The 26055-nt window shown below is 36.6% G+C and overlaps 1 protein-coding gene across 2 annotated transcripts in view; it reads right to left on the bottom strand.

Moving 5' to 3' along the window:
- The window catches only part of NT5DC1 (5'-nucleotidase domain containing 1), a 236821-nt gene extending 211055 nt beyond the window's left edge, over positions 1 to 25766 (bottom strand). Inside the window, exons 1-5 of one of the 2 annotated variants that reach the window (XM_074187406.1) lie at positions 25584 to 25766; positions 19448 to 19539; positions 18648 to 18719; positions 12243 to 12346; positions 6059 to 6138 (exon numbers count right to left, since the gene is read on the bottom strand). In XM_074187406.1, coding sequence (XP_074043507.1) covers positions 6059 to 6138; positions 12243 to 12346; positions 18648 to 18719; positions 19448 to 19539; positions 25584 to 25676 — 441 coding nt within the window. In that variant the 5' untranslated portion in view covers positions 25677 to 25766. The remainder of the gene's footprint in view (positions 1 to 6058; positions 6139 to 12242; positions 12347 to 18647; positions 18720 to 19447; positions 19540 to 25583) is intronic. The other variant, XM_074187407.1, reaches the window with a different exon arrangement.
- Positions 25767 to 26055: the final 289 nt, after the last annotated feature.

Here is a 26055-nt window from a genome sequence, read left to right as displayed (position 1 = left end):
TCTTTTTCTTCCTTCCTTCCTTCCCTCTCTTCCTCCCAGTTTTTCCCTTTCTCCTCATATTTTCTTTCCCTCCTGTTATCTATCCTGAGTTAAGTCTTATCCCTTCTTTGATCAATATCTTTTCTACAGAATAATTTTTTTGAAGCACTTTGGCTTATATTAAGCTTTCCTTAAGTAGGCAAGTTTCATCCAATTAAAAAAAGAGGAAAACTAAGTCAATAATTCCCTTTTGCATTCATATTCTCCTTTTTTCTTCTTTATCAGAATTTATCTTCAGAATTTCATTCTTTAGAGCATTGCAATTCTTTCTAGGTTGAATTCCTCTGTAGAATTACAGTTTGTGGAATTCTACTCACCTTTTCTCTGAACCATTTGAATTCTACTCTCCCCCTATTTAGGATATGTATCACATTTGCCTGACTTTCCTTTCTTCTCTAATATAAATTACGATATGGAGTACTCTCTTATCATCAATAGTCCTACTATTATTTCAATATATCAATAATTGAATATATCACTTGCCATTCCAATTTTGTTAGAATCAGACCCTCATTAGCCTCATCTATTTCATATTTTTTTTTGAAGAATGAAATTAATCATTAAGGTAGGCCAAGAGAAATTATCAGTTGCTCCTTTTCTGGCAAAGAAAGAATTCCAGCAGATGTCTGGATAAAGTTCTGGCACGGTGACTATATCATACTTCTGTGTCAGATTTGTAAGATATTTCTTGAATTCCTTAGCTATTTTCTTTCTCTGTCTTGGTGGTCTATAGTATACCCCCATAATAATTTTGCTTCTCTTCCCTTTTCAACTGATAATCATGTAAATATTCTCCCTCATGTATGCTCTTAGGTCAGTTGATCTTTTTATACAGTTGATCACTTTTATACAGTTCATCTTTATACATACAGTGTGATCTTACATACAAACCCTTATTTATTTTGTTTCTTGTGATGACCCATACCTTTCTAGAACTATATTCTGGGTATCGGTCCCACCATACTAGATTTCAGTAATACTTATAATGTGTAACTTGATCTTTTTGCATTTGTGTCTTTAATTCTCTTTGTTTATTTCCTGTACTTCCCACATGTATAAAATGAGTACCTGAGGTCATAAGATTTTATTTCTTAGATTTTGCATTTTGTACATTATTGGGTGATTTAACTGCTACTATCCATGAGATCTCACTTGGTATTGGTATTTACAGGCATTTTTCTTTCTCCATTCCTTTTCATTTTAAATCCCTTTTGCTTACAAAGGCAAGACTCCAGATAAATACCTTTTGTGCCAGCCCTTTATTGCGTGTGCTCCATCCCAAACCAAGAGCTCATCATAACTCTTTTAGCCCACAGTATGGAATTATAAATCACATTCTCAGATATCATACTTTAATCATTTACTCATTTCCTAGCTATGATGTTTTCTTTTTAAAATATTTGCATTGATTTTTTGTTTTTACATTGTGTATGTTTCCTAATATATCCTTCCCCTCTCCTCCTCCCAGAAGACCCAGAGATAAATGGGAGATAACCCAGAGGGCTTATCTCTGGGTTATGGGCTTAAATGACTAGCCCAAAGTCAGATAGCTAGTGGATTGGATTTGAACTCAGGTCCCCTTGACTACAAGGCCTGTGCTCTATCCACTGTACCACCTTGCTGCCCAATATCAAATACTTTAAAAAAAATTATTTACTTAAGACAATAGGATTAAGAGTGACTTGCCCAAGGTCACACAGCTAGGCAATAATTAGATGTCTGAGGCTGCATCTGAACTCAGGGTCAGTGCTCTATCCAATGCACCACCTAGCTGCCTAAAAAATACTTTAAAAAAAAATTAACCAGCATAAAAACCATCTAACATTACATGCAGTGTCATGGTTGCCAACTCTGCAAAAGAGGCCAAGCTTGATTATAATTTCACAGCATTCAGTTACAATTGTTTTGTTTTTATGTTTCTTTACATTTAATATCATATTTAAGCTATTGTAGTCCATGTCTACATGGTTTTCTTGGATCTACTGAAATAACTTTGCATCAGTTCATAAAAAGCTTCCAAACTGTCTGTATATTCTTTATATTTGGTGTCTCTTATAGCATAAAAAAAAAATTCTAAAACCTAAGCCTGTATTACTTCTACCATTTACCTCTTCCTACTTACATACTGCTGAACTGTGCTAAAGCAAGTCTAACTTTGCTAACTATAACTACTACAAACTTATATTACCTAATCTCAAATGAACCCTCATTGCAGCAAGACATCAGTTTACTCTTCTTTAACTGGTTCCCTATCCCACCTTTGGCAACAGCTATTTCAAACTTACTGCTTTGTCTTTAAGTTCCTCAACATACACAAGTCTAGAAATGTGCACACACACATATACACACAAGTACCTGTGTGGCATAAATGTATATGCACATGTGAATAGATCTGTTGTAAGGATGTCCCAAGTCTTTGTGCAGTAATCTTTAATGGTTTAAGAGTATGCATGTGTATGTATATGCATACACGCATGCACGTGTGTATGTGACCAAGTGATCTATAATATCTGAAGATAATGAAACATGAAATTATATGAAGAAATCTGAGAAACAAAATGCCCATTAACTGATAAAAAATGAAATAAGCAGAACCAAAAGAGGAATAAATATACTCTTCATTTTAGAGTTTTTGAAAACTACTAATTAATCCTAAAGATAATGAAGCATTATCTTCCTACCCAGAAAGCCAGATGACCAGTAGATGAAATGTGGACACTACATCAAATGTTTTTGCTCAGGCAGAGGAAGGAAAGGGAAGGAAATAATAAATTACAAGTGCTTACTATGTGCCAGGCTCCAGACTAATTGCTTTATAAATATCATCTCATTTAGATCTCACAATCATTCTTACAAAGCAGATGTTATTATCCCCATTTTACAGCTAAGTAAACTAAGTCAAAATAAAGGGTAAGTGACTTGCATATGGTTAACAGTTAGTAGTTGTCTGAGGCCAGATTTGAACTCAAGGTCTAATGCTCTAGTTACTGGGTCACGTAGCTGCCCTCCTTAAATAAGGGTTCGATTTGAAGGAGGAAGGGAAGAGAAAGAGGTCTTTGATGCAGAAACATCAGTTATATATTAAGACAAAATGCATCAATTTTTTTGAAAGAACAGGTCATACCAAACTGGCCTTATTTTCTGCTTCAATAGTATTACTAAAGTGGTAGATCATTGGAAAACCTTAGGATCAGCTTACAGAGAATTCAGCAAAACATTTGACAAAGTATGTATTCCTATTGACAAGATGCTGATAGTAACACATATTCAGATCTCATTGAAAAGCAAAACTTGAAGCACAGTCACTAAGAATTTAATGTTAACTCAAAAGGAGGTCACTTTATGGTACTAAAAACTTACCGACTCTCAATGTGAGATGTCCTTAAAAACCTGGAATAACACAACTCAATACCCCAAGAAAGTAGAAGGACCAGCCCAGATCTTCCCTCAAGAAGTACACAGAGCTCAGCCCTAACACCATATACTAAGTAAGGAAGTAGGATGCAAGAATGAGCAGATGAAAAAAGCATCACTGACACTAGAGCCATTAGAGATACAAACCCAGAAGTAGAAACTGATTCTAGAACAACCAACAAAGTCCTAAAAAAAAAGAGACTGCTTGGATAGAGCTTCAAAAACAAAGAGTAGAAAATTTAAAATTCAATCACAGGATTTTAATAGAAAAAAACAAAACAAAACATGGAATGATAAAGGACTGAACAAGGATAAATAGCTTGCATTCTAAAATGAAGAAAGGATTTATGTGTTCCCTATGAATCCTCTCATCTTTGATAGTTATAGAGAGAATCTAATTAGACAGGGCCTGGGAGTGATGATCTTAAGAAAAGAATGAAAATGAATGGAGAAGAGTAATACAGGAAGGAGGGGAAGAGGAAGGAAGTTAAGAAGTTATCTCACATAATCATTTTGCAAAAACAGACATCTCCAACAAACAAAGGGGATAGTGAAAATTATTTACAACTGAATGGCACTCATCAGAACTGACAAGTTGTAAAGAACACACACATGCACACAAATATGAATTTAGAAAAATATTTCATTTATAGTCACTTATTTTCAACATTTCACTTCTATTTCAACAAGGAAATATAAAGAAAGGGGGAGAAAAAAGAATAGGGAATTAGAAATAAGTCCTAAAGAAAATTCTAAGGGTGTATAAAACATTTATAACTCCCTTTTGAAGTGGCAAAGAATGCAAATTTACTGGGTATCCATAAATCAGGGAACAGCTTAATAGGTTAAGGCATGTATATGTAACAAAATACTATTGTGCAATAAGAAATGAAGGGCATAGTTTCAGAGAAGTATGGGAAGAACTGTATGAACTGATAAGAGTGTAAACAATTTATAACATGGTAAAGACAACAACACTGGGGGGTGGCTAGGCGGCTCAGTGGATAGAGCATGGCCCTGGAGTTAAAATCCAGCCTCAGACACTTAATAATTACCTAGCTGTGTGGCCTTGGGCAAGCCAGTTAACCCCATTTGCCTTGCAAAAAAAAAAAAAATTAAAAAAAAAAGACAACATGGTAAAGGCAATTTACTGTGAAAGAATTAGGAACTCTGATCAACAAAATAACTAATCAAGACTCCAGAGATCTAATGATGTAACATGCTACCCATCTCCTAAGAGAGAAGGAAAAAGTCCAAGAGTTAGAATGAGATACTGAGGCTGGAGAGAAACACACACACACACACACACATACACACACACACACACGTGCATATATATTTAGGCCACACAGGTGCTTGTCTGTATATGTATGTACACATTTATAGGCTTATATATGTTGAGGAACTTAAAGACAAAATAGTAAGTTTGAAATAGCTGTTTTCAAAAGTGGAATATAGAATCAGATAAGGAAGAGTAAACTGATGTCTTGCTGCAATGAGGGTTCATTTGAGATACTGTAGTTGGAGAGAGAGATGATCAATGATGAAATTTCTTTGGTTTTACTATAAATATTAGTGACAGGGGTTTTGTTTTTCCTTTTTCATCCTGGAGGTAAGGCTAGGGGGAGGTAGAATTAAAGAGGGAGGAAAACAAAGCAGATTTGGGGTGATTGAAAAAAATCATCTGCATTTTTAAAAAAAAGGGTGGCTAGGTGGCCCAGTGGATAGAGTCTGGCCCTTGAGTCAGGAGTCCCTGAGTTCAAATCTGGCCTCAGACACTCAAAAATTACCTAGCTGTGTGGCCTTGGGCAAGTCACTTAACCCCACTGCCTTGCAAAAACTAAAAGAGTAAACTTGTCCTTCCCTCCAACGTTTACTTGAAGTCTTCAAGCAAAAACCAGCTGATCACTTGGCTGGGATGTTACAAAGGGTATGGGTTGGTCTAAGTGTCCCCAGAGGTCTCTTTTAATTTTGAGACTATATGAAATAAGCTCCTTTTTTTTTTAGAAATGCATTAACAGTTTATTAAATTCAATTTAAAAAGAAGGTAGAAGACTGGGCTTGGAGTCAGAATGCCCTTAGTTTCCACCCTACCTCAGATACTTACCAGTGATCCTTAAAAGCCATTTAACTTTACTCAGATTTGTTTTCCTCATCTGTAAAAGGATGGGGTGCTTCCTGAGTCTGTGATCCTATGATCCTGTGTTAACTTTATTTTCTCATTTAAAAATTATATGTATATGTATTTTCTAAATTACCTTTACACATTTTATTTTACATTACACATTCATAATTTCATAGGAAATTATGAAAAAATAACAAGTCAAACCTCATTGCTTTATATTTTCTTTTTCTGAACATTTGCACCCCCTGCTGGAGATTATTTCCATTCTGGCTTAAAAAAATAAGTAAATTACTATTTAATCTTTACCAAAATATTGAGAAAATATTTGATATTTGTCTGCTTCAATCATCAATGAAATTACAATAGAGAAAAATGTTACTAATAACTGGAATAGAAATACTCATTTCAAAAGGAATCAATATCTCTGTAGTTATAATCAAGTGTTGCATATGAAAAAGTAGGCTCTAATTCAACACTCACCCCAGTTAAGCAATCCACAATCTTGGCACAAAGAAGGGCTCCAGGAAGGTCAAAGTAGTTGTCATAGAAATAATATTTTGCTGGCAAAACAGTAAAATGAAAATGAGTTATTTGTTAATTAGGTATCAACATAGATGTTTAACTTGTATCAAATACAAGAAAATGTGGCTCAGTGACATTAGATTCTAGACAGACTACACACTCCTTTTCCATGTAGAAATTATTCCATTGAATTGGGCTTTATTTCATCTAACGAAATGTCTAGCTCTGAAGGCTCAATGAACAAGCCAGTCATTTGACTCTAAACTTCCTTTGGAGTTCTCCACCAGACCCAGGAGCTGGGCACCTCCCCCTCGTTTTCCAGTTTCCTTTTGTGTGCGGTCTTACCCCATTAGATTATAAGCTTCCTGAGGGGCAGTGTCATTTTTTTTATTAGTTGTATCCTCAGAATTTAATATATTGTCTGGCCCATAGAAGACGTTTAATAAATGTTGACTGACAGACTAAAATAAAAGTATGCAAAACGAAGCAAAATGTTATTTTTCTAAAACTAGCCTATTCCAACCTGTAATAAATCTTAAAAAACAAACTTAAAATTCTAAAAAACAAATACATAAATTGACCTATAACAGCCAGTTTCCTGAAATTAATGTCAATCTTTTTAAAACACACACACACACACACACACAAACACAGCGCAATAAAGGTGAGGCAACAAACTACTACAAAGATCTCTCCTCAAAGATACTTCACCTTTAATCATCCAAAAGTCATTTATTAAATAGCTATCTGTTGATCACTGTGTTATTATTTGGGCTATAAGGGAAAAAATTAAATATCTAATGAAAAGTGACTTTTACTTAATCCATATAAATGAAACACTGAGGCAGTCAAGTGAAATCATTAGATAATCTCTTCAGTGTCACACACTTTCCAAATCTACACAAACTATTCTCAAAAATAATAGAAAATATTATTGCTATTTTACAGTTGGGGAAGTAGACTTCCCCCTTGCCCACTCCAGCAACCTTTTGTCATTTTTCTTTATCTCTTTCTGCATTTGATACTGTTTGCTTCTTCCTCCTTCTAGGCAACCTATTCCTCCATAACTTCCAAAGCATCCTACTACCTTACATTTCCAAGTCCATTTGTCTTTGTCTCTTGAGAGGGCTCCTCTCCTTCCCAACCAAGGTTCTGTCCTTGGGCTTCTTTTCCCTTTTCTGAGCCACTCCAGGGACATCAGCTACTACAGTTGACTCCCAAATCTCTGTCTAACCCCAATCTTCCCCCCTAGTTGTACACCTATATTTCTTACCTCTCATTCATGACCAACTACCAGGCTCCACTCTACAATGTATTTTACGAATATCCTGCCCTCTTTATTCCTGTTGCCACCACTCTAGTAAAAGAATAAATGAATGGAAATTTAAAGAAATGAAAAAATATTTTAAGCCCTGGGAATAAAAATAGCAAGATGCCTCTGGCCACAAGTAACTAACATCATACTAGGGAAAGACAACGCATATGGGAGAGTAATGATCCAAGAGGAGAGTTTGGTCTGAGAAACTGTCCACAGGTATAGCAGAAAAGGTCCCAGCAAGATTGTCTGGGTCAGGCTGGATCTGGAATACTCTCATTAAATAGGACTTCACTGGCATTCACCTGGATTAGGAGGCAGCTACATGGCACGATGGATAGAGTGCTGGGCTTGGAGATAGGAAAGCCCGGGTTCAAATCCAGTCAGATACTTATTAGCTATGTGTCTCTGAGCAAGTCACTTGGCCTCTGTCTTAACTTCTCCAACTGCAAAATGGAGATAATAATAGTACCAATGTGCCAGAGTAGTGATACAATCTCTTTCCCAACAGGTCTTCACACTTACTTGAACATGAATCATCTTGTTGATCTGATAAAATCAATAAGCAGTTATTAATTGCCTATTATATTCTAGACATTATACTAAGCACTGGGGGAGATACAAAGAAAGGCTCAAAAAAAAAAAAGGATGCATCATATTTCTGCTGAAAATAGTCCACTGAACTCCCACTGGCTAAAAAAAGAATGTTGTTTTACTACCTATCCTGACATTCAAGGCCCTCTAAAAACTAGTGTCACCCTAACTTTTCAGTTTTAATTCATGATACCTCCTACATGACATTCCAGAGTCCAACAAGACTCTTGTTCTTACCTATGTCCATAAATTAGTTTACCCTAATCTGATTTTTGCTTCTGCTGCTCCGTTTGACTAGGAATGCCCACTGAAATCCTAACCATCCACAAAAATGCAACTTACAGGTCATCTCCTACATCAAGTCCGCTGATCCACCCAAGAAATAAGGATCTTCTCTCTTCAAATTTTACATCACACTGTTTATACTTTTCTTAGGCACTTATGTTTCATATGGTACTAGTTATTTCTTTATGTACATAACCCTCTCCTAGACAGCAAACTCCATGATGAGAAAGACCTGCTCCATTACCTAGCACAAGAGTTGTTGAAATTACAACTTTACACCTGTACTTTACCCTCTCTTTCAGTTCTCTGATAACTTAGTTTTGTGACTTAAAATGGGGTGTGTGTGTGTGTGTGTGTGCACACGTAAAGAACAATCTTTTTTTTGATAGTATTTTTTTCCCTGATTATATGTAAAGACAATTTGCAACATTCATTTTTTTATAAGATTTTGGATTCCAAATGTTTTTCTCTCCCTCTCTCCCCTTACCCCCTCCCAAGATAGCAAACAACCTGATATAGGTTATACATGTGCAAATATGTAAAACATTTCCACATTAGTCATGTTATCTCACTTCTCTTTTCAAAGATATTCAAAGACATGCAAAGAAAAGCAGCACTGACAGAGAAAGCAACTTTAAAGGGTAGGATGTCTGCACTCTTCAAGCTATGACTGAGAGGATCTGAAGGTAAAAAATTTGAACTGGAAAGACCCTTAGAGGTCCTTAGTTCAGCCCCCCCTCAGATAAGGAAACTGAGGCCCAAGGAGAGTAAATGACCTGCTAGAGAAAGCAAATAATAGAGCTGGAATTTGACCTGAACATTCTTTCCATATGCTGCTAGTTCCACTAGATGACCAAGTTGGGAGTCAACTATTTTCCTATATGGAAATTACAACTTTACACCTGTACTTTTCCCTTTCTTTCAGTTCTCTGATAACTTAGTTTCATGACTTAAAATGGTGTGTGTGTGTGTGTGTGTGTGTGTGTGTGTGTGTGTGTGTGTTACATATGCATTTATTGGGGAATTTTGAAGTCCAACCTTTTTTATCAATGATATAAACTTTACATATGTGAAAACTACATGGAATTCTTCAAAATAGAGGCACTATCATCTTCCTTAAAATTCTGTAGTTCTAAATTAGTGGACAGCACCCATCAAAATTTGACTATAATATAGCTAACTATGAAATCTATTATTCAAGTAAATCCTTATTTCACTCACAAAAAGGAAGGAAGATCCTATAACTAATCGCAACATAGTTCTGAAAGTGATACATAGAAAGGGCACTGATGCTGAAGTTGTGGCTTCAAATCTCAACTCTGATAATCATTATCCATATAATCTTGGGGAAGTCAACCCCCCCCCCCCGAGTTTCAATTTCATCATCAGTAAAATAAAGGAATTAGATGGATAACATCCTTACAGGTCCCTTTCAGTTCTAAATGTATAATCCTGAATTCATGCACCAGAGATAAGCAGAACCATTACAAGGGGATAATTGGTGTGATGGTTGAGCAAGGGCTATTAATTTGAGCAAAGGGTGACATCTTGTGGGAATCATGCAATAGCAACATTTAAATCTATAGAAGTTCGGAAGGAAGAGGAAAAATTTTGTAAAGATATTTTTGCAGATGACAGTTACTCCAGTTACTAGATTAATCTGAAGAATATTTAAAGGAAGTCATATGTGAAGTTCTTCTAAGAGAAAGTAAAAATTTAATTTAAGGAAATAGGGTTACTGATATTTTCTATTATAAGCAGAGGAACTAGAAATCCCACAATAAACTTAGCTTCCACAATCGTGAATTTTGATCTGTAAAAACCCTATGTATCAAGCCATCATATAAAATCTATTTTTCCATTAATTTATTTAAGTTTTTTCTAATAATAATAATAATGGTAAAATTACCATTATCAATTTAGGAGTTACTGGTTTAGAAATAGTATTGTGATGATGATGATGATGATGATGATGATGATGATGATGATTAGAACAGTCTTTCTGACATTTTTATACTAACACAAAACAGACAAACTTTATGCTTCCAAAAAGTTAATAAATATGTATCAGTAAGAAACACCTGAAAATATATTTAGATTGCTGATTTTTTTTACAGAAGGGAAAAACTCTCAAGTTCAGTTATTAAAATGTTCATATCAGTCATTCAAAAAGAATGTTCAAATGATACATTAGTACCATTTTAACTTTCATATATATATTCGATATACAGAAAATCAATTCCCCCAACAGCTATTTAAACAAAATCTACAAACTAAAATGGAAAGAGTAGGCATATTATGCTCTCAAATTTATAGCCACAAATAAGGCATATAAACTACAGTAAATCTAAAATAATCAGTGTTTATCATAGCAACTAAAATAATCTTACTTTTTTATAGAACCTTGTTATTTTACAGATAAAGAAACTGTGGTTCAGATTTAGTGATCTACCAATTTCACACAACTCATTCTAGTCAAAACTAGAACTCAGCTCTGGACTACTCGCTTTACTTTGATGACCACAGTATGAAAAAGGAGAGGGATTTGAAATTATAGGACCTGGGTTTGAATCCCAACTCTGCCCAACCTTGTACAAGTCAGAGTTTCTCAGTTTTCTTCATCTGTCAATTGAAGATATTGGATAAGATAAAAAGCCTGGCCCATATTTATATGTATGTTCTTAATAAATGCTTGTTGATAAAAAAAAAAGGTGATGGTGATGGTAACTTCTACCTCTGAACCTATCATTCTAACATATAAGATAATTTTCATAACAAATAGGGAGAGTAAAGTTTATCAATGAAGGGGGTAAACTGAAGTTATGGGAAGCAGGAACTTCACATTCATAGAGCCAGTGGTGGTGTTGGTGGTGATGGTGGTGTTGCTCAGTTGTGTCCAACTCTTTGTGACCCTATTTGGGGTTTTCTTGGCAAAGATACTGGAGCAATTTGCCAATTCCTTCTTCAGCTCTTTGTTTTTTTTAAGTTTTTTTTTTCAATGCAATGGGGTTAAGTGGCTTGCCCAAGGCCACACAGCTAGTTAATTATTAAGTGTCTGAGGACAGATTTGAACCCAGGTACTCTTGACTCTAGGGCTGGTGCTCTATCCACTGTGCCACTTAGCCGCCCCTTTCTTCAGCTCATTTTACAGATGAGGAAACTGAAGCAAACAGGGTAAAGCGACTTGCCCAGGCACACTACACAGCAATTAAATGTTAGAGACCAGATTTGAACACTGCCTTTCTGACTAGACTCAGTTCTGTCCACTGGCACAGCCTAGTTTCCCCAAAAAGTTGGAAAGGAAGACAAAATAACATATTTAGAGCTGTAAGGGATTCTAGGGATCACTGAGTTAAGCTCTCTGATTTTACAGATTAGGACACTGAGGCCAGAGATTAAAAATTTTGTCTGGGTCACACAGCCATTGAAAATTTGAACCTAGGTCTTTCTGACTCCTACATGCTTTATGATGATGATGATGATGATTGTGAAGTAATTAGATGATATTCCTAATACCTTTATGTTATTAGTCCTTCTTATCCTAAGGAAAAAAATTAATTAAAAATCAAAATTCAGAAGGAATAGCAGTAGAGTTCCTCTAACTGCTTAAAACACTATATACAGCACACTGCATAGATCAGTCTAAAACTTTAGAAAGGAACTTAAGAGACCATTTCTCTCATTTTATAGAGAAAAGTGAAGCCCAAGAATTTAATGAGTTGCATTAGATCATACAATGAGTACACAGCAGACCTAGGATTTCAAGCCCAGTGTTTTGAGATCATGTCACATCTCCTGACACTGTAACACAGGAGCCCCCCTTCTCTTGAAGCTGGACAGTGACCCATTCTTGACTACTATATTACCTAAGGTTTAGAATGGGAACCAAAGTCAAATTAAAGTTAGCCTACCCTATACCAGTGGGTCATTAAGATGTATGTGCTATACCTGTCCGAGAAGCCATTGAAAATTCAGTAAAGTGCTTCCATTTCTTCTTTCCATAAGTTTCCATAAGCTCTTCAGAAGTCATCATCCTGGTGCCATGGCTTGCCCTATTTTTGGAAGATGAACAAAATTCAGTAATAGCACAAACATACTATATCTAGCATTGTGTCCCTCTAATTAGCCCTTACAGTTGGTACCAAAAGAGGCCCCTGCAGGTAGTTTTAGTTCAGTTCAACAGACATTTATTGAGCAACTACTATATACAAAATATTATGACAGGCACAACATAATCCATCTAAAAAAAGAGCATTGAATGCAAAATATGACCAAGAAATTCAAAAAGAAGCATTAGAGTTCTTTCATTTAGACCAGAATTCAACAAAAAGAAAGTTAAATACCCTAGCACTGGAAAAGAGGTCCCTCCTGCAAAGCAAGCTCAGTTGAACAGACCAAAAGCCTGCAAGCACTGATCTTAGAAACTTTAGGGGGAATAGAAAGATGGCAGTGAACTGATGGGAAAGGCAACCATAGGGCTATAACTGGGGTTAATGACTGAACCTTGTCACTGACTGCTTTAAGAAGCAATACTCCAGGTCAAGGACAGGAGTCAACTAAAGAGACTTAAAGATCCTATCTAAGAGGACAGGAAAGGGAAAAGAATGACCCTGCACAAATCTTCAGTAAGAAACTAGCAAGAAACAAGAGGCAATAGAATAATAAACTAAACAAATAACAAATTTATTTCTCAAGACACTCTAAAGGAAAACCAAGAAGACATATTCCCAACAAATACAAGTCAATTCGGGGGGGGGGGGGGATGGCTTGACCATACAAACTTCAAGAGTAATTAGAAACTAAATGATGACATAAAAAATAAGATCTCTAAAAAAGGAAAACTTAGAAGGAAATAGATTTAAAATAGAAAGCAGAAAAGTCATCTAATTAGGAAATGTTCTGCAAATTAGAATAGACCAAGCAGAAGCTGATGGTTGTTTGAGACAATGAGAAATATCATTACAAACTCAAATGATCAACAAAATATAAGGTATTTACTATCAATAATAATAATTAATAAGTCAACTTCTGAAGGTTAACTCCAAAAGGCAAACTTCCAGGAATACCACAGCCAAAATCTGAAGCTACCAGGTTAAAGAAAAAATAATACAAGCAACCAAGAATTCAGGTACAAGTATACATAGTCAGGATCACACAAACTTATTAATCTTTCAAGAAGAAAAAATATTAAAATACATAATTCTATATGGAAGAAGACAAGGTTTACAAACAAGAATACTTATCTGATAAACTAAGTATAATTGCAAGTCAGATTGTAATAACTCTCTGACAATTACTAAATAGGAAGAGAAAGAAACAAGATAGTTCTCAATAACATATGTGGTCAGTTTTGGTAGATATTTTGAACAAAAGTAGAAAGACAGAAATATTTAAAAGATTCCAAAACACAAAAAAATTATTATCAATAAAATTCCTTTAGGTAGAAGAATTCAAAATCAAATAAAAAAATATATAATTTAAACAAGAAATTATTGGAAAAGAGAAAAACCAAAAGAATAGATAATTTCATCAAAAAATGACAATGAAATAGCATGCCAAAATTTTTAGGATGTAGCTACTTGTTTTTAAGACCAATAAACAAATCAATGAATTTTGTTCATGCAACAAAAAATAAACAACACAAAACAAAATATAAAAGGAAAAGCGGCAAGTCAAAAAGTCCAACTAAACATAAAATCAAAAAAAGATTTTTTTTAAACAAAATTGAAAGAAAAAAAAGGGACCTTTCCAAGGCAGAGAAAAGATGGTGGCGTGCAGCTAGGAAGTTCCCAGAAGTTTTCCTGAAACAACCTTAAATGAAGCCTCTAAAGAGACACTAAAGCAACAGGATCCACAAAAAACAAACAAAAAAAAAACCAGTGAAACAAATTTTCAACACAGAATAACTTGGAGGAATTTCTAAAAAGGTCAGTCTCATGTGGGTAAAGGAAAGTGTAGCTAAGCATAGGTCAGGGAGCTAAGAAACTAGGGGGAGGATCTTTAACCACCAGCTTAGGACCTGGCTCAGCAGGTCAGTGGTGAGGGTCCCAACCCCAACTCAAAAGGCTAAGCTCAACAATGATAAAAGACTAAATGAACAATAAATTGATTATATTATGATATAAAAAGTTTTATGTTTCTTCACTGAACCCAAATATGATTGGAGGGGATCTAGTTAGGCAAATGACTTGCAAAAGGTTCTGTTATTCCTTGATGATGTTAAGATTAAAAGGGAAAAATTAAGGGAGATAGAGGAAAAATTGGTAGGAGAAATGAGAGTGATGCAGATAAATCATGAAAATCAAGCCAGCAACTTGGTGAAGGAAATACAAAAAATACTGAAGAAATAGCATATTAAAAACCAGTTTGGGTCAAATTGGAAAAAGCAACACAAAAGGCAAATGAGGAGAAGAATGCCTTAAAAAGCAGACTTGGCCAGATGGAAAAGGAAATAAAAAAGGCTCTCTGAAGAAAATAACTCCTTCAAATGTAAAACAGAACTAAAGGAAGTTGATGACTTTGCAAGAACTCTGGAAGAAAGAAAACTGTACCAAAAAAAAAAAATAGAAGAAAATGTGAAATATCTCATTGGAAAGACAACTGACCTTGAAGACAGATCCAGGAGAGATAATTTTAAAAGAATTGGGCTACTTGAAAGTCATAACCAGGAAAAGAACCTGGACTTCATTTTTCAAGAAATAATACAGCAAAATTGCCCTGAGATCCTAGAAGCAGAGGGTAAAATAGAAATTGAGGGAATTTACCAATCACCTCCTGAAAGAGATCCCAAAAGAAAAACTTCCAGTAATAGTATAGCCAAACTCTAAAACTCCCAAGTCAAAGAGAAAACACTAAAAGCTGCCAGAAACAAGCAATTCAATACTGTGGCTCTATAGTCAGGATTACACAGCATCTGGTAGCATCTACATTAAGGGCTCAAAGGGCTTGGAATATGATATTTTAGAAGGCAAAAGATCTTGATTTACAACCAAGAATCAACTATCCAGCAAAACTGAACTCTTTCAGGGGAAAAGATGACTTTTTTAAGGCAATGGTGTTAAGTGACTTGCCCAAGGTCACACAGCTAGGAAAAGATGGACTTTCAATGAAATAGGGGACTTTCAAACTTTCCTACTGAAACAACCAGAGCTGAACAGAAAGTTTGATCTCCAAGTACAGGACTCAGGTGAACCATAGAGGGGGAAGACAAAAAGGACTAGTTATGAGGAACTTAATGATGCTGAACTGCTTTTATTCCTGCATGGGAAGAAGATACTGATAACTCATATGAACTTTCTCATTTATAAGAGCAGTTAGAAGGAGCATATATACACAAAAGCACAAGAAGGAACTGAATATAATAGTGTAATATAGTAAAAAGATGGAGTCAATAGGTGATAAAGTACTGGGAAGAAGAGAAAGGAGAGGAAGAAGGGGCTAAGATATGTCACATAAGAGTCAAGAAAAAGCTTTTACAATGGAGTGGAATGAGGGAAGGCGAGGGGAAATGAGTGAGCCTTCATTCTCATCAGAAATGACTCAGAGAGGAAATAACATACACACTTAATAGGGTATAGATATCTATCTTACCCTAGAGAAAAATGAGAGGAAAAGGATAGGATAAGGGGGAATGGGGGGAGGGGGGAATAGGTGGTAAAAAGGAGGGAAGGTCATGGGAGGGTACTCAGATACAACACTTCTAGGTAAAAGGAGAGAATAGAATAAATCAGAGTGGGAAGGAACAGAGTGGAGGGAAATACAGCCAGTTATAGTAACTATGGGAAAAATATTGAAGCGCCTCATCCCAGAGACAGAGCCATTGGAATCTGAACATAGACTGAAGTACACTTTTTTTCCCTCTCACTATCCTTGGGGTTTCTCATCTTTTTTGGGGAAAGGGGAGTTTATGATTATTCTCACATCAAGATTATTGTAATAATATAAAATAAATAAACAAATAAAAGAATAAAAGGAAAGAGGAGGAAGTAGAAAAATGGGGGTAATAAGGGAGGAAAAAGAAGTTTAGGGAAAATTATTTCATGTGATAAGAGTGCTCAAGTAGACATATAACAAGGAGCAGGGAGTGGTAGTTTCTCATCTAAACTGATCAAAAAAAGAATACACAGACACACACACAGAGACACACAAACAGACACACACACACACCCTAATTGCAAAAAAATAAATCTCACTATTAGAGTAGTTTAAGAATAGATCAATCCTTAATAATGACCTAGCTGTGTGGCATTGGACAAGCCACTTAACCCCACTGCCTTGCAAAAAAACTAAAATACTTCAAGATGTGCCAAAAAAAAAAAAAAATCAAAGGAATAGGAAAAAAAACCCTTATAAAAAATATTCACAGCAGCACTTTCTGTTTTTGCAAAGGATTGAAAACTAAGAGGTGAGGATCAATTGAAGATGAGAAAAATTAAAATTATGCTGTAGCATTCAATAACTAATTCTACTCTACATCTAATTCCATTCCCTATTTCTCAGTTCAGCTCAAAAAATGTAGTTTCTCCCAAAATGAACTTAAGCCCTAGTTGAATAATTTTATCATGGAGACCTTTTTTCTTGTAAACCAGTTTAACCTGGGACCCATTTTATTTACCAGTAAACAGAAACCAGTTTAAGCAGAACTCCCCCCCCAACCACCAAAATACTCCCAAGGGTCAGCCTCCAGCCCTAGTATTTCCACAACGAAAATAGGAGTCATTTGGCCTTCCCAAGGGAAAGACAAACAGGGCGAATCAGAATGGAATGGTTCTGCTTTTCTAACCAAGACTACCAGAAACAATTGAGGCCCATACAATGCACATTCCTTAAGGAGTTGGATCTCCCACACAAGGAAGGTCAAACCACTTTCCCCAGTTACTGTTAATTGCAAAACTTCTCACTACCTCCACCTCCAATCCTAGTTAAATATGTTATGGCTCTAACAGAGCTCAGTCAGCCCCATTTTATTAACAGTCATTTGTTATCACCTTTAACAAATGGATTATCTTTCAGAAAATTTGCTTCACTTTGCCTGGGTTGCATTTTACTTGCCACAGGGAAAAGTACAATTTGAATGTAATGAAATGAATGCAATGGAAACATATAGAGAAACCTGGAAAATCTCATATGAGCAGATGAGCAAATAAATGTAAAGTAAGCAGAACCAGGAAAACCACCTTCTATGGACAAGAGGTATAAAAATGAGATACATTTTTGGCTATGGTCTATGTGGATTTGTTGTGAATGACTGCTAATTACTTGAAAGGGCTTTCTGCACTGGGGGGGGACAAGGAAAAGAAGAAAGGAGGGAGGAAAGGGAAAAGGAAAAGAAAGAGAGAAAAAGAGGGGGAGAGAAAGAATAAAGCATTAATAAATAAAAAATGAAAGCTAAAGAGGGGTTAGAAAGTAATGCAGATAGCCAGGGCAGTTTTTAAAACTAACTTGTTGATTTGTGTATGTGTATTAAACTCAGAAAAAAAGTTTACATTTCACACAAAATAGCTTTCTTTGTTTATAGAAATATATTTATAGGTGCTCTGAACATTGTCAAGCATAATTTTTAAAAAATAATTTAAATGGGGGCATCTAGGTGGCATAGTGGATAAAGTACCGCCTTGGAGTCAGGAGTACCTGGGTTCAAATCCAGTCTCAGACACTTAATAATTACCTAACTGTGTGGCCTTGGGCAAGGCACTTAACCCTATTTGCCTTGCAAAAATCTAAAAAAAAAAAATAATAATAATTTAAATGGTTATAACTACAGCAAATAGATGAATATTATGTACCTCAAATAACAAATATAAATTTTCCTCATTGTATCAAAGGTCACTGGATGGTATTGACATGGAGGGGGAAGATTCACATGCTTTGTGGAGGTCTTAGCACAACTGATGAGGCACAAAGATCCTAAGTGGGGATATCCATCTGATATCCATCTCCATCTTGAGTTGAGGGCCAATCAACTAGACAGGACAGAAGCATCTTTTTCAGATTCTGCCTTCCAAAAAATGGTATTGTGTAAGAATCCCTCTTCAAATGTAAGCCTGCATAATTAGCAAGTTTAGAGAAATCTTAATAAGCATATATGTTAATCTAATTCTGTTTGTTCTTTCTTGAGATCAAATTCTAGAGGTACATCCCTTATTAGGACAAATTCTGGAGGTTAAAACCATGTGTAATTCAATTATTTTTTCAAGGCCAAACTCACAGAGATTATCAATATATTATAAGTATTCAACAAAAACTTAAAGGTTGAGTGACTGAAACACCTACATTTAACAAGTTTTGTTAAAATCAAGGCAATTGAGTGATAAGAGTCATTTTGACCAAAGAAGTGATTTTTTTTAAACTTACCTCAGAACTGTTCCATCAGCTGCAAGTTTAATAAAGTTTCCATTCTCCAGATCCAATGCCAAGCCCTTGGTACTAAAATACAGAAACATTGGTTACTAAAACAAGAATTTTACTATATTTATGTATCTGAATGGTAAATAAAATGATGGACAATTAAAAAAGAACTTTTGAGGAAAATAATTCCATAAAAAGAATGCTAGATATAACTACACAATATAGAAAATAAGTGACAACAAATGAGCCCAGAACCTCAAAAGTGATATAAGCCACAAAAGGTTAACTAAGTTAGCATAAGGTGGAAACACTAAATATATGAATGTCAGAACTTTATTTCCAACATCAAATATAACACCATTATTTTGTAGAAAATAGATCTATGATTCAGAGCTGATAGGACTTCTCTCATGTTATGTGGATAACAAACAACTCATGCCACCATAATCTAGTTATTAAATTTTTTATCTTCTTATATTTAAAAACTTGAGATGATTTAGGGGAAAATGACGTTATTACTTTTTTGCTTTTAAAATTCTCCTTTGTATTTAAATTTTTCCAATTGTTAAGTTCCTTTCTATGCTCCTTAAAATTTATTTAGTTTTATTTTAAATCTGGCTCCATCTCTTGAGCCAAAATCACTATTACCACCTATTAAAAATAGGCCACACAGAATGTTTATTTGACATAATTAGTTGCAACTTCACAAGTCATACTTTCTGCCCTTGTACAAAATTACACAAGCAAAGGAGCAATGTTAATAGAGAATATAAAAGGGTTAATTAAGAGTATTTTAAAAAACTCACCAAAAATCCCAGCTCTCTGGAGGTACAGTTAGCAATTCTTTATCATATCCCTTCTCTGTTACCAAGTACTGAGCAAAACTATTATAGATAAGCTAAAATGAGGGAGAAAAATACAGCATAAGAGATGTAAAACTGTTCATCCTTAAATATTCAAGTCTGAATTTATCCAGAAAATCATCTACTGAATATAAAATTTAATTTCTGATTTGAAAATCTGAAATTTAATTCTCCTGTGAGAATATGAGCTTAACGTCTTATATCAGAGCTTTGAGAAAGAGGAATTCAAATATTTTTGTTTATTTAAATCTAGACTTGTATGAAAGTTTGAATACGAAAATTTTCTGCACTGATGCTGATAAGCATCGATATTCAGCATATAAGCATTAATATACAGATCCAAGGTTAGAATGTATCACAGGAAGGATTGGAACCCATATCTTCTGACCCAGTGGTCTACCATCCATCCATTACACCAAGCATCCTCAGTTAAAAGCTATAAAGCACATCATGCTAAACCCTGATAAATAAATGCTTCCAGGTCTCAGAGTAAAGGCACTTTTTTACATTTAGCCTAAAGATATATTTGTTGATGTCTCATATATTCTAGAGAACCAGAAATGTTGCTTTGTATCACACACAGAGAAACGTAAAAAGCAGAGACATTCATGGACTATAACCACCTATAAAGTCAATAAAAAGGGACAATTTTGAAAAAAACAAGCTCAATTTGCTGTATATTTGAAGGAAGAAAGCTATAGCTAGCAAAGATTTCAACTGGGGTGTAATTGTTTTTGTCTATTTTATATAAGAAAATATTAATCTTTTAAAAATGGTTATGCTGATTCGTAGCTCCACCAACAATGCACCAGTTTGCTAATTTTTCCACAACTCCTCCAAAACTATTTCCATTTTTTAAGTTAATTTTCCAATTTGCAGAGTATGGGAAATAATCTCAGAGTTCTTTCTTTATTAAGTTCTCTTATTACAAGATATATGAAGCACATTTTCATATGGTTAATAATTTACAATTCTTTTATGAAGAATCTGTTCACATCCTTTAGTAATTTATCTATTGGTGAATGGTTTTTAGTTTTAAATAGCCATATTTATACATATGCTATTTGTTTATATATCTTAGAAAACAAACTCTTACTTCTCAGAGAAACTTAATAGAAAGATGTTTTCTATTCAGTCACTTCCTTTCTTGTCCAAGTACACTGTGTTTGTATAGAAGCATTTCAGTTTCATATAATCCACAATACTAATTTTATCTTTTGTAATTGCTTCTATCTTTTGTTTGGTTAAAAATATGTTATCTAATCATATTTGTAAAAGGTACATGACCTGCTTCTCATTTAATCTTTTTTTATCGACAGAATAATACAGATAGGGATTGGGATCCATGATTTTATTAACATAAGGAACTTTATCTATCAAAACAAGTCCATAACTACTCTACAAATTATAGTCTTAGAGAGAGATGTCCATTGTGCTGACCAATCTGTATAGGGTTGAGAGTCAGTATATATCAAATATAAGATTTGAATCCAGGTCTTCCTAGCTTTAAGGCTAGTTTTCTCTATCCATATGGAGCATTGTCTCTCATATTCATTACTCTCATAGTAGAATAAAAAAAAATAAAATTTTAAAAAGAAAAAGTGAGACTGAATAGAATTCTAGCCCCAGAATTTGTTAGTTATGTAATGATGGAAAAGTCACAACTTCTGAACTGATTTCTTTATCTGTCAGAGGGACTGCATGCATTGCCTACCATGCATATAACCATATGAACAAAAGCTATTATTACTTACTGGGGAATCCTAGAGTTACAGGGAAGATAAGGGATCATTTAGCCTAGTAATATACCCAACAAAAGAATCTCCAATAGAAAACTTTCCTAACAGATACTACCTACATAGTAGTCAGTCATGTGGAACTCAGTGTATTCCATTTTCTTCAGTTTTTTAAAAATATACACTTAATATTTCATATACTTTCTCTCTACATATATGTATGTGTATATATGTGTGTATATATATGTGTGTGTGTGTGTGTGTGTGTGTGTGTGTGTATACAAAAAGTTACTTACTTCTTTTCTTCCCTGTTATATTGATAGCTCTTGGAAGGGAAAGTCTGTTCTTGGTCTTTCTTTGTATCCTCAGCATTTCCTACCACATCTGGCATACAGTAAGCATTTAATAATTGCTCATTGCCTGATTATATTATATCAAACTGCTTCTCTATAACCCTCCATGAACCACTGGTCCTATTTCCACCCCTGGAGCTACACAAAAAAATAAATCTAATCCCTCTTCTAGGTGCCAAATCTTTAAGACCACTCTTACATCTCTCCAAAGTCTTCTCTACTCCCATTGAACATTATTCAAATGATACTAATTATATTTTCCAGGCTCTTCTTTATCATTAAGATCATATATCAAGAATTAGAGGGATCTCAAAGGCCATATAATCCAAGCTCCCCATGCTATAAATGAAATTAAGACTCAGTGAGTTTAAATAACTTGCATTGAAAACACAGAGGAAGTAAGAGAGCCAATGCTCTTTCCAAAGAATAAACACTTTGTTAAATACCAATGTCCCATGTTCTAGGTAAATATGGACAAAAAATGAAATGGTTATGCTCTCAAAGAGCTGCCTCCTGGAGAGGTGGATCCTCTATCAGAAACTTCTCAACTTTTCAAAGTCCCCTGGAAAAGTATGTACCACCCCCTCCACAAAGTGAACACAATAATCTACCCTATGGTAGGACCACTGAATAGCATTAAATTGCCTACCAAAGGTAACATTAGTTTCAGGGGCTGACGGCTAACAAATTGAGAAGCTGATTAAAATTTCCAAGACAGAGTATTCATTATAAAGTAAGAGCTGGAAGGGACCTTAGACTAGAAAACATCTCTAGGCTAACATAATTTTACAGATAAAGAGTACTGGTTCTAGAGTCCCTTTGAATCTCCCATTTGCTACTTACCTGTATGACCTTTGACAAGTCACTTAACTTTACAGATGATCCTCATCTGTAAAATGAGGCTATTAGCCTAGATGGCACCTGAGATAAGCTGTAAGGATGCCATAAAAATCTCTGGAAAACTGTTCAACTTTCCAGAACTGAGCTGCTCTTGTTAATAACTAATCTGTTATTATGCATCCTTTTGATACTCTATATAATAAGGATTACTAAACAGAATCTGATAAAAGACCTACATTGTGTCTTGCTCTTCAAGGAGTTAATAAGTGATTAATAAATGTAGTTATTGGGGCATCTAGGTGGCACAGTGGATAGAGGTCCAGCCCTGGAGTCAGGAAGACCTCAGTTCAAATTCGGCCTCAGACCCTTAATAATTACACAGCTGTGTGATCTTTGGCAAGTCACTTAACCCCATTGTCTTGCAAAAAACTAAAATAAAAAAACAAAGATAAACCTAGTTAAGGGATTCTAGATCCTCCATCTCAACAAACCAGAAGAGCTACAGGCCTAGACCTTTGTTGTTCTTGTTTTGGCCTGACCTTTCATGACCCCATTTGGGGTTATCTTGGCAACCAGAATGGTTTGGCATTTCCTTCTCCAATTCATTTTACAGATAAGAAAACTGAGGCAATTGGGGGGTTAAATGACTTGCCCAGGATCAAACAGCTAACAAATATCAGAAGTCAAATTTTAAGTCAGGAAGAAGATACTATCCTGTAACTCCTCCAAGTGATAAAATTAATTTGTTGCCTAAAATGCAAACAATAAATTAAGTGAGTAAATATTAAGTAAAACTAATATTAAGTAAGGCATTGTGGTAGACAAATGAGATACAAAAGCAAAACCAAATCAAAAAACAGTTCCTGCCCTCAAGTTCACATTTTAATGGGGGAAAGAGAATACACTTTCGCAAATATACTTTACATGCTTATTTATGTAGAATAAATATAGAGTAACTGTGTATATTTCTTTTATTTAAAAACTAATTGTTGTATTAGGACCAAGGTTTTTCCCCTTTTCTTCTTCCTCATACTGAAATTAAGAAGTGTGGGAAATCTCTTTTAAAGATTCTCTTATGCCAAGATTTAATCAGACAGTAAAAGAAATTCTTGGGGCAACCAGGAGGTGCAATGGATAGAGTACCAGCCTTGGACTAGGGAACACTTGAGTTCAAATTTGGCCTCAGACACTTAATAAATGTCTAGCTGTGTGACCTTGGGCAAGTCACTTAAGCCTATTACCTAGCAAAAACCAAAACCAAATAAAATAAAAGAGACAGAGAAAGAGAAAGAAGAAATTCGAAATTTGAGCTAATGGGTATATATTCCTTGCTCAGACAGGTGTGAGGAAAAATTGATTCTCTCTATTATCGGAACAGGCAATAGGAAAATTGATGTCTCCTTGATCAAGATTTGAGTACTCCTTCGACCTTCATTTTAATATAAGCCTACATCTCCCATTTTGTTAACTGAATCGGTTTCCAACCTTCCAGATCACCTACTCTTCCAAGGTCATACAAAATGTGTCACTCCCCTCTCCCCCCATCAGAGTTGTTTGGTCTAAAAAACAGTCAAATGGTCATCCTTTTATTAATAACCCGCTGACTTTATTAATAAATGATAATATTATCTGAAAACTTTTCTCCCGAATGAACCTTTTTTAATAGGTCACAAAGGTAAGTAGCAGAGATGAGATTCAAATTGATCCCAGAGCAAAACTCTGGGGGAACACCATACAAGCTGGGGGGGGGGGAGGGATCAGGAAAAGCTTCATTAGAGAGACAGCAGTGCTTGAACTTGAAAAAAACAAGGGATACCAAGAAGTGGACTTTAGAAGGTGAGGCATTTCTCATCACATTCAATTTGTATCAATGTATACCATGGAAACAATGTAAAGACATAAAGACAGGCAAACTGCCTTCTGTATGTGTGGCGGGGGGAGTAAGATTAGGGGAAAAACTGTAAAACTCAAAATAAATAAAATCTTCAAAAGAAGGCAAAGGCATTCCAGTTCCAGGTAGGAGGGGGATGGCCGGTGCAAAGGCCTACAGGGCACCCACTTGGAAATAACGCCCCAATAGGCAGAAGAGGGGAGAAGATAATTGCCAAAAGAAAAAGAAACTAAAACTTTAGTTCCTGTCTAGATCAACTCATTTATGTTAAAAAGAAAAGTGGAGGGAAAAACATTGCTTAATAGTTGATCCTTAAGTTTTCCTCTTGCAAATATCTTAATTCAGTGCACTTCTAAGAGGGAAGGAAGCAAAGCAGCAGCAACAGCTGGGAAAACAGAAGCATTCGGGTTCTCTAGGGGGAAGGACCTGAACTCCACCTTAGCCTGAGAAGAGGGAGAGGCTTGTGCTCAACAGGTCTATCATTTAGCAAAGGACAAAGAACCCATACTGCCAGCAGGAGCTGACCCAATTTTTTTTCCTTTGGAATCCCCCCTTCGATTTGGGGTAGCAATGTGAACAAATTGCCCAATAACTGTTTGCTCCCCCTTCTATTCCAGGGAGGTAATTAGGTAATTGTTTAGACTGAGGATCCTTGTTGGAGTCAAGCTTGCTGGAGGATGGAGAAGGCTTCCACCGTGGGAAAAAGCAGTCTTGGAAAACTGGTTTAGCCAAAGCAGGTCATCAGCAACAGCCCTGGGGGGGGGGGGGGGGCAGGGTTGGGGGAAAGTCGTCCCTTTTGTCGCTCAAGAAAGGCGGCGTCCCTGGAGGGCTAAGGAAGCCCGGACCATGGAGACCTCATCCGATCCTCGGGCGATCCGGGCCGGATCCGGGCCCCGTGGCCCCACTTCCCGGGGAGAACACCGAGGCCGGCCGAGGGCCAGCGCACCACCCCGCTGCCCCTGCCGCTAACAGGGCAGGCACCGGGGCGGCTGGGGTGTCGGCTCGGGGACGGGGCTTTTAGGGGTCTGCAAAGAACTCCTCAGGCCGAGTGTGCAAGGAGGGAGGGAGTCATGCCACGCCTCTAACACGCGAGACAAAACGAGCTGGCGGGGAGGGGGGCTGCCTCCGGCCCGCCCGTCCCTCTGGGGCTCCCCGCTCTCCCGGGCAGGCGCGGCGCGGCTCCGGCCCGGGAAGGCTGGGGGTCCCCCCGGGTTGGCCTCCCGGGGCTCGGCGGGAGGGGGCCGGCGCACGCCACTCACCGGGGCGCTCTCGGGCAGGTTGTAGCTGCACAGAGTGTGGTCCAGGTCGAAGCCGACCACGTCGCAGTCGGCGAGCGAGAAGTGCTGGGTCATGGCCGGAGAGGAGAACGGGCACTGAGTCAGCAGCCCCGGCCAGGTCCTGGGACCCGGAGAAGGAGTTGTCCCGGAGCTTCGGCCGGACTCCAGCAGCACGAGCTCGGGGCGGGGCTGCGGCTGCAGCCTCGCCTCCTGGCTTCCCGCGGCCCCGGCCGCTTCCCTTATTGGTGCTCGCGGAGCCACGTCCCGTCCCCTCCGGGACCAGTTCTGGCTTGTGCTCCGGCTGCAAGCTGAGTCACCCCCTCTGCTCCGCGGGGAGGGCCACGGTGGTCGCGGCCTGCGGGGATTCCGTGACCCTGAACCTGTGGTGCACCTAAAGCCGCAAGCCTTAAACTACGCCGTTAAAACGGAATGACCAAATAGAGGTTAGGCGTGA

Source organism: Macrotis lagotis, chromosome 5, assembly GCF_037893015.1.
Source record: "Macrotis lagotis isolate mMagLag1 chromosome 5, bilby.v1.9.chrom.fasta, whole genome shotgun sequence".
NCBI classification, from domain to species: domain Eukaryota; kingdom Metazoa; phylum Chordata; class Mammalia; order Peramelemorphia; family Peramelidae; genus Macrotis; species Macrotis lagotis.
This window is presented reverse-complemented; position numbering and strand designations above follow the sequence as displayed.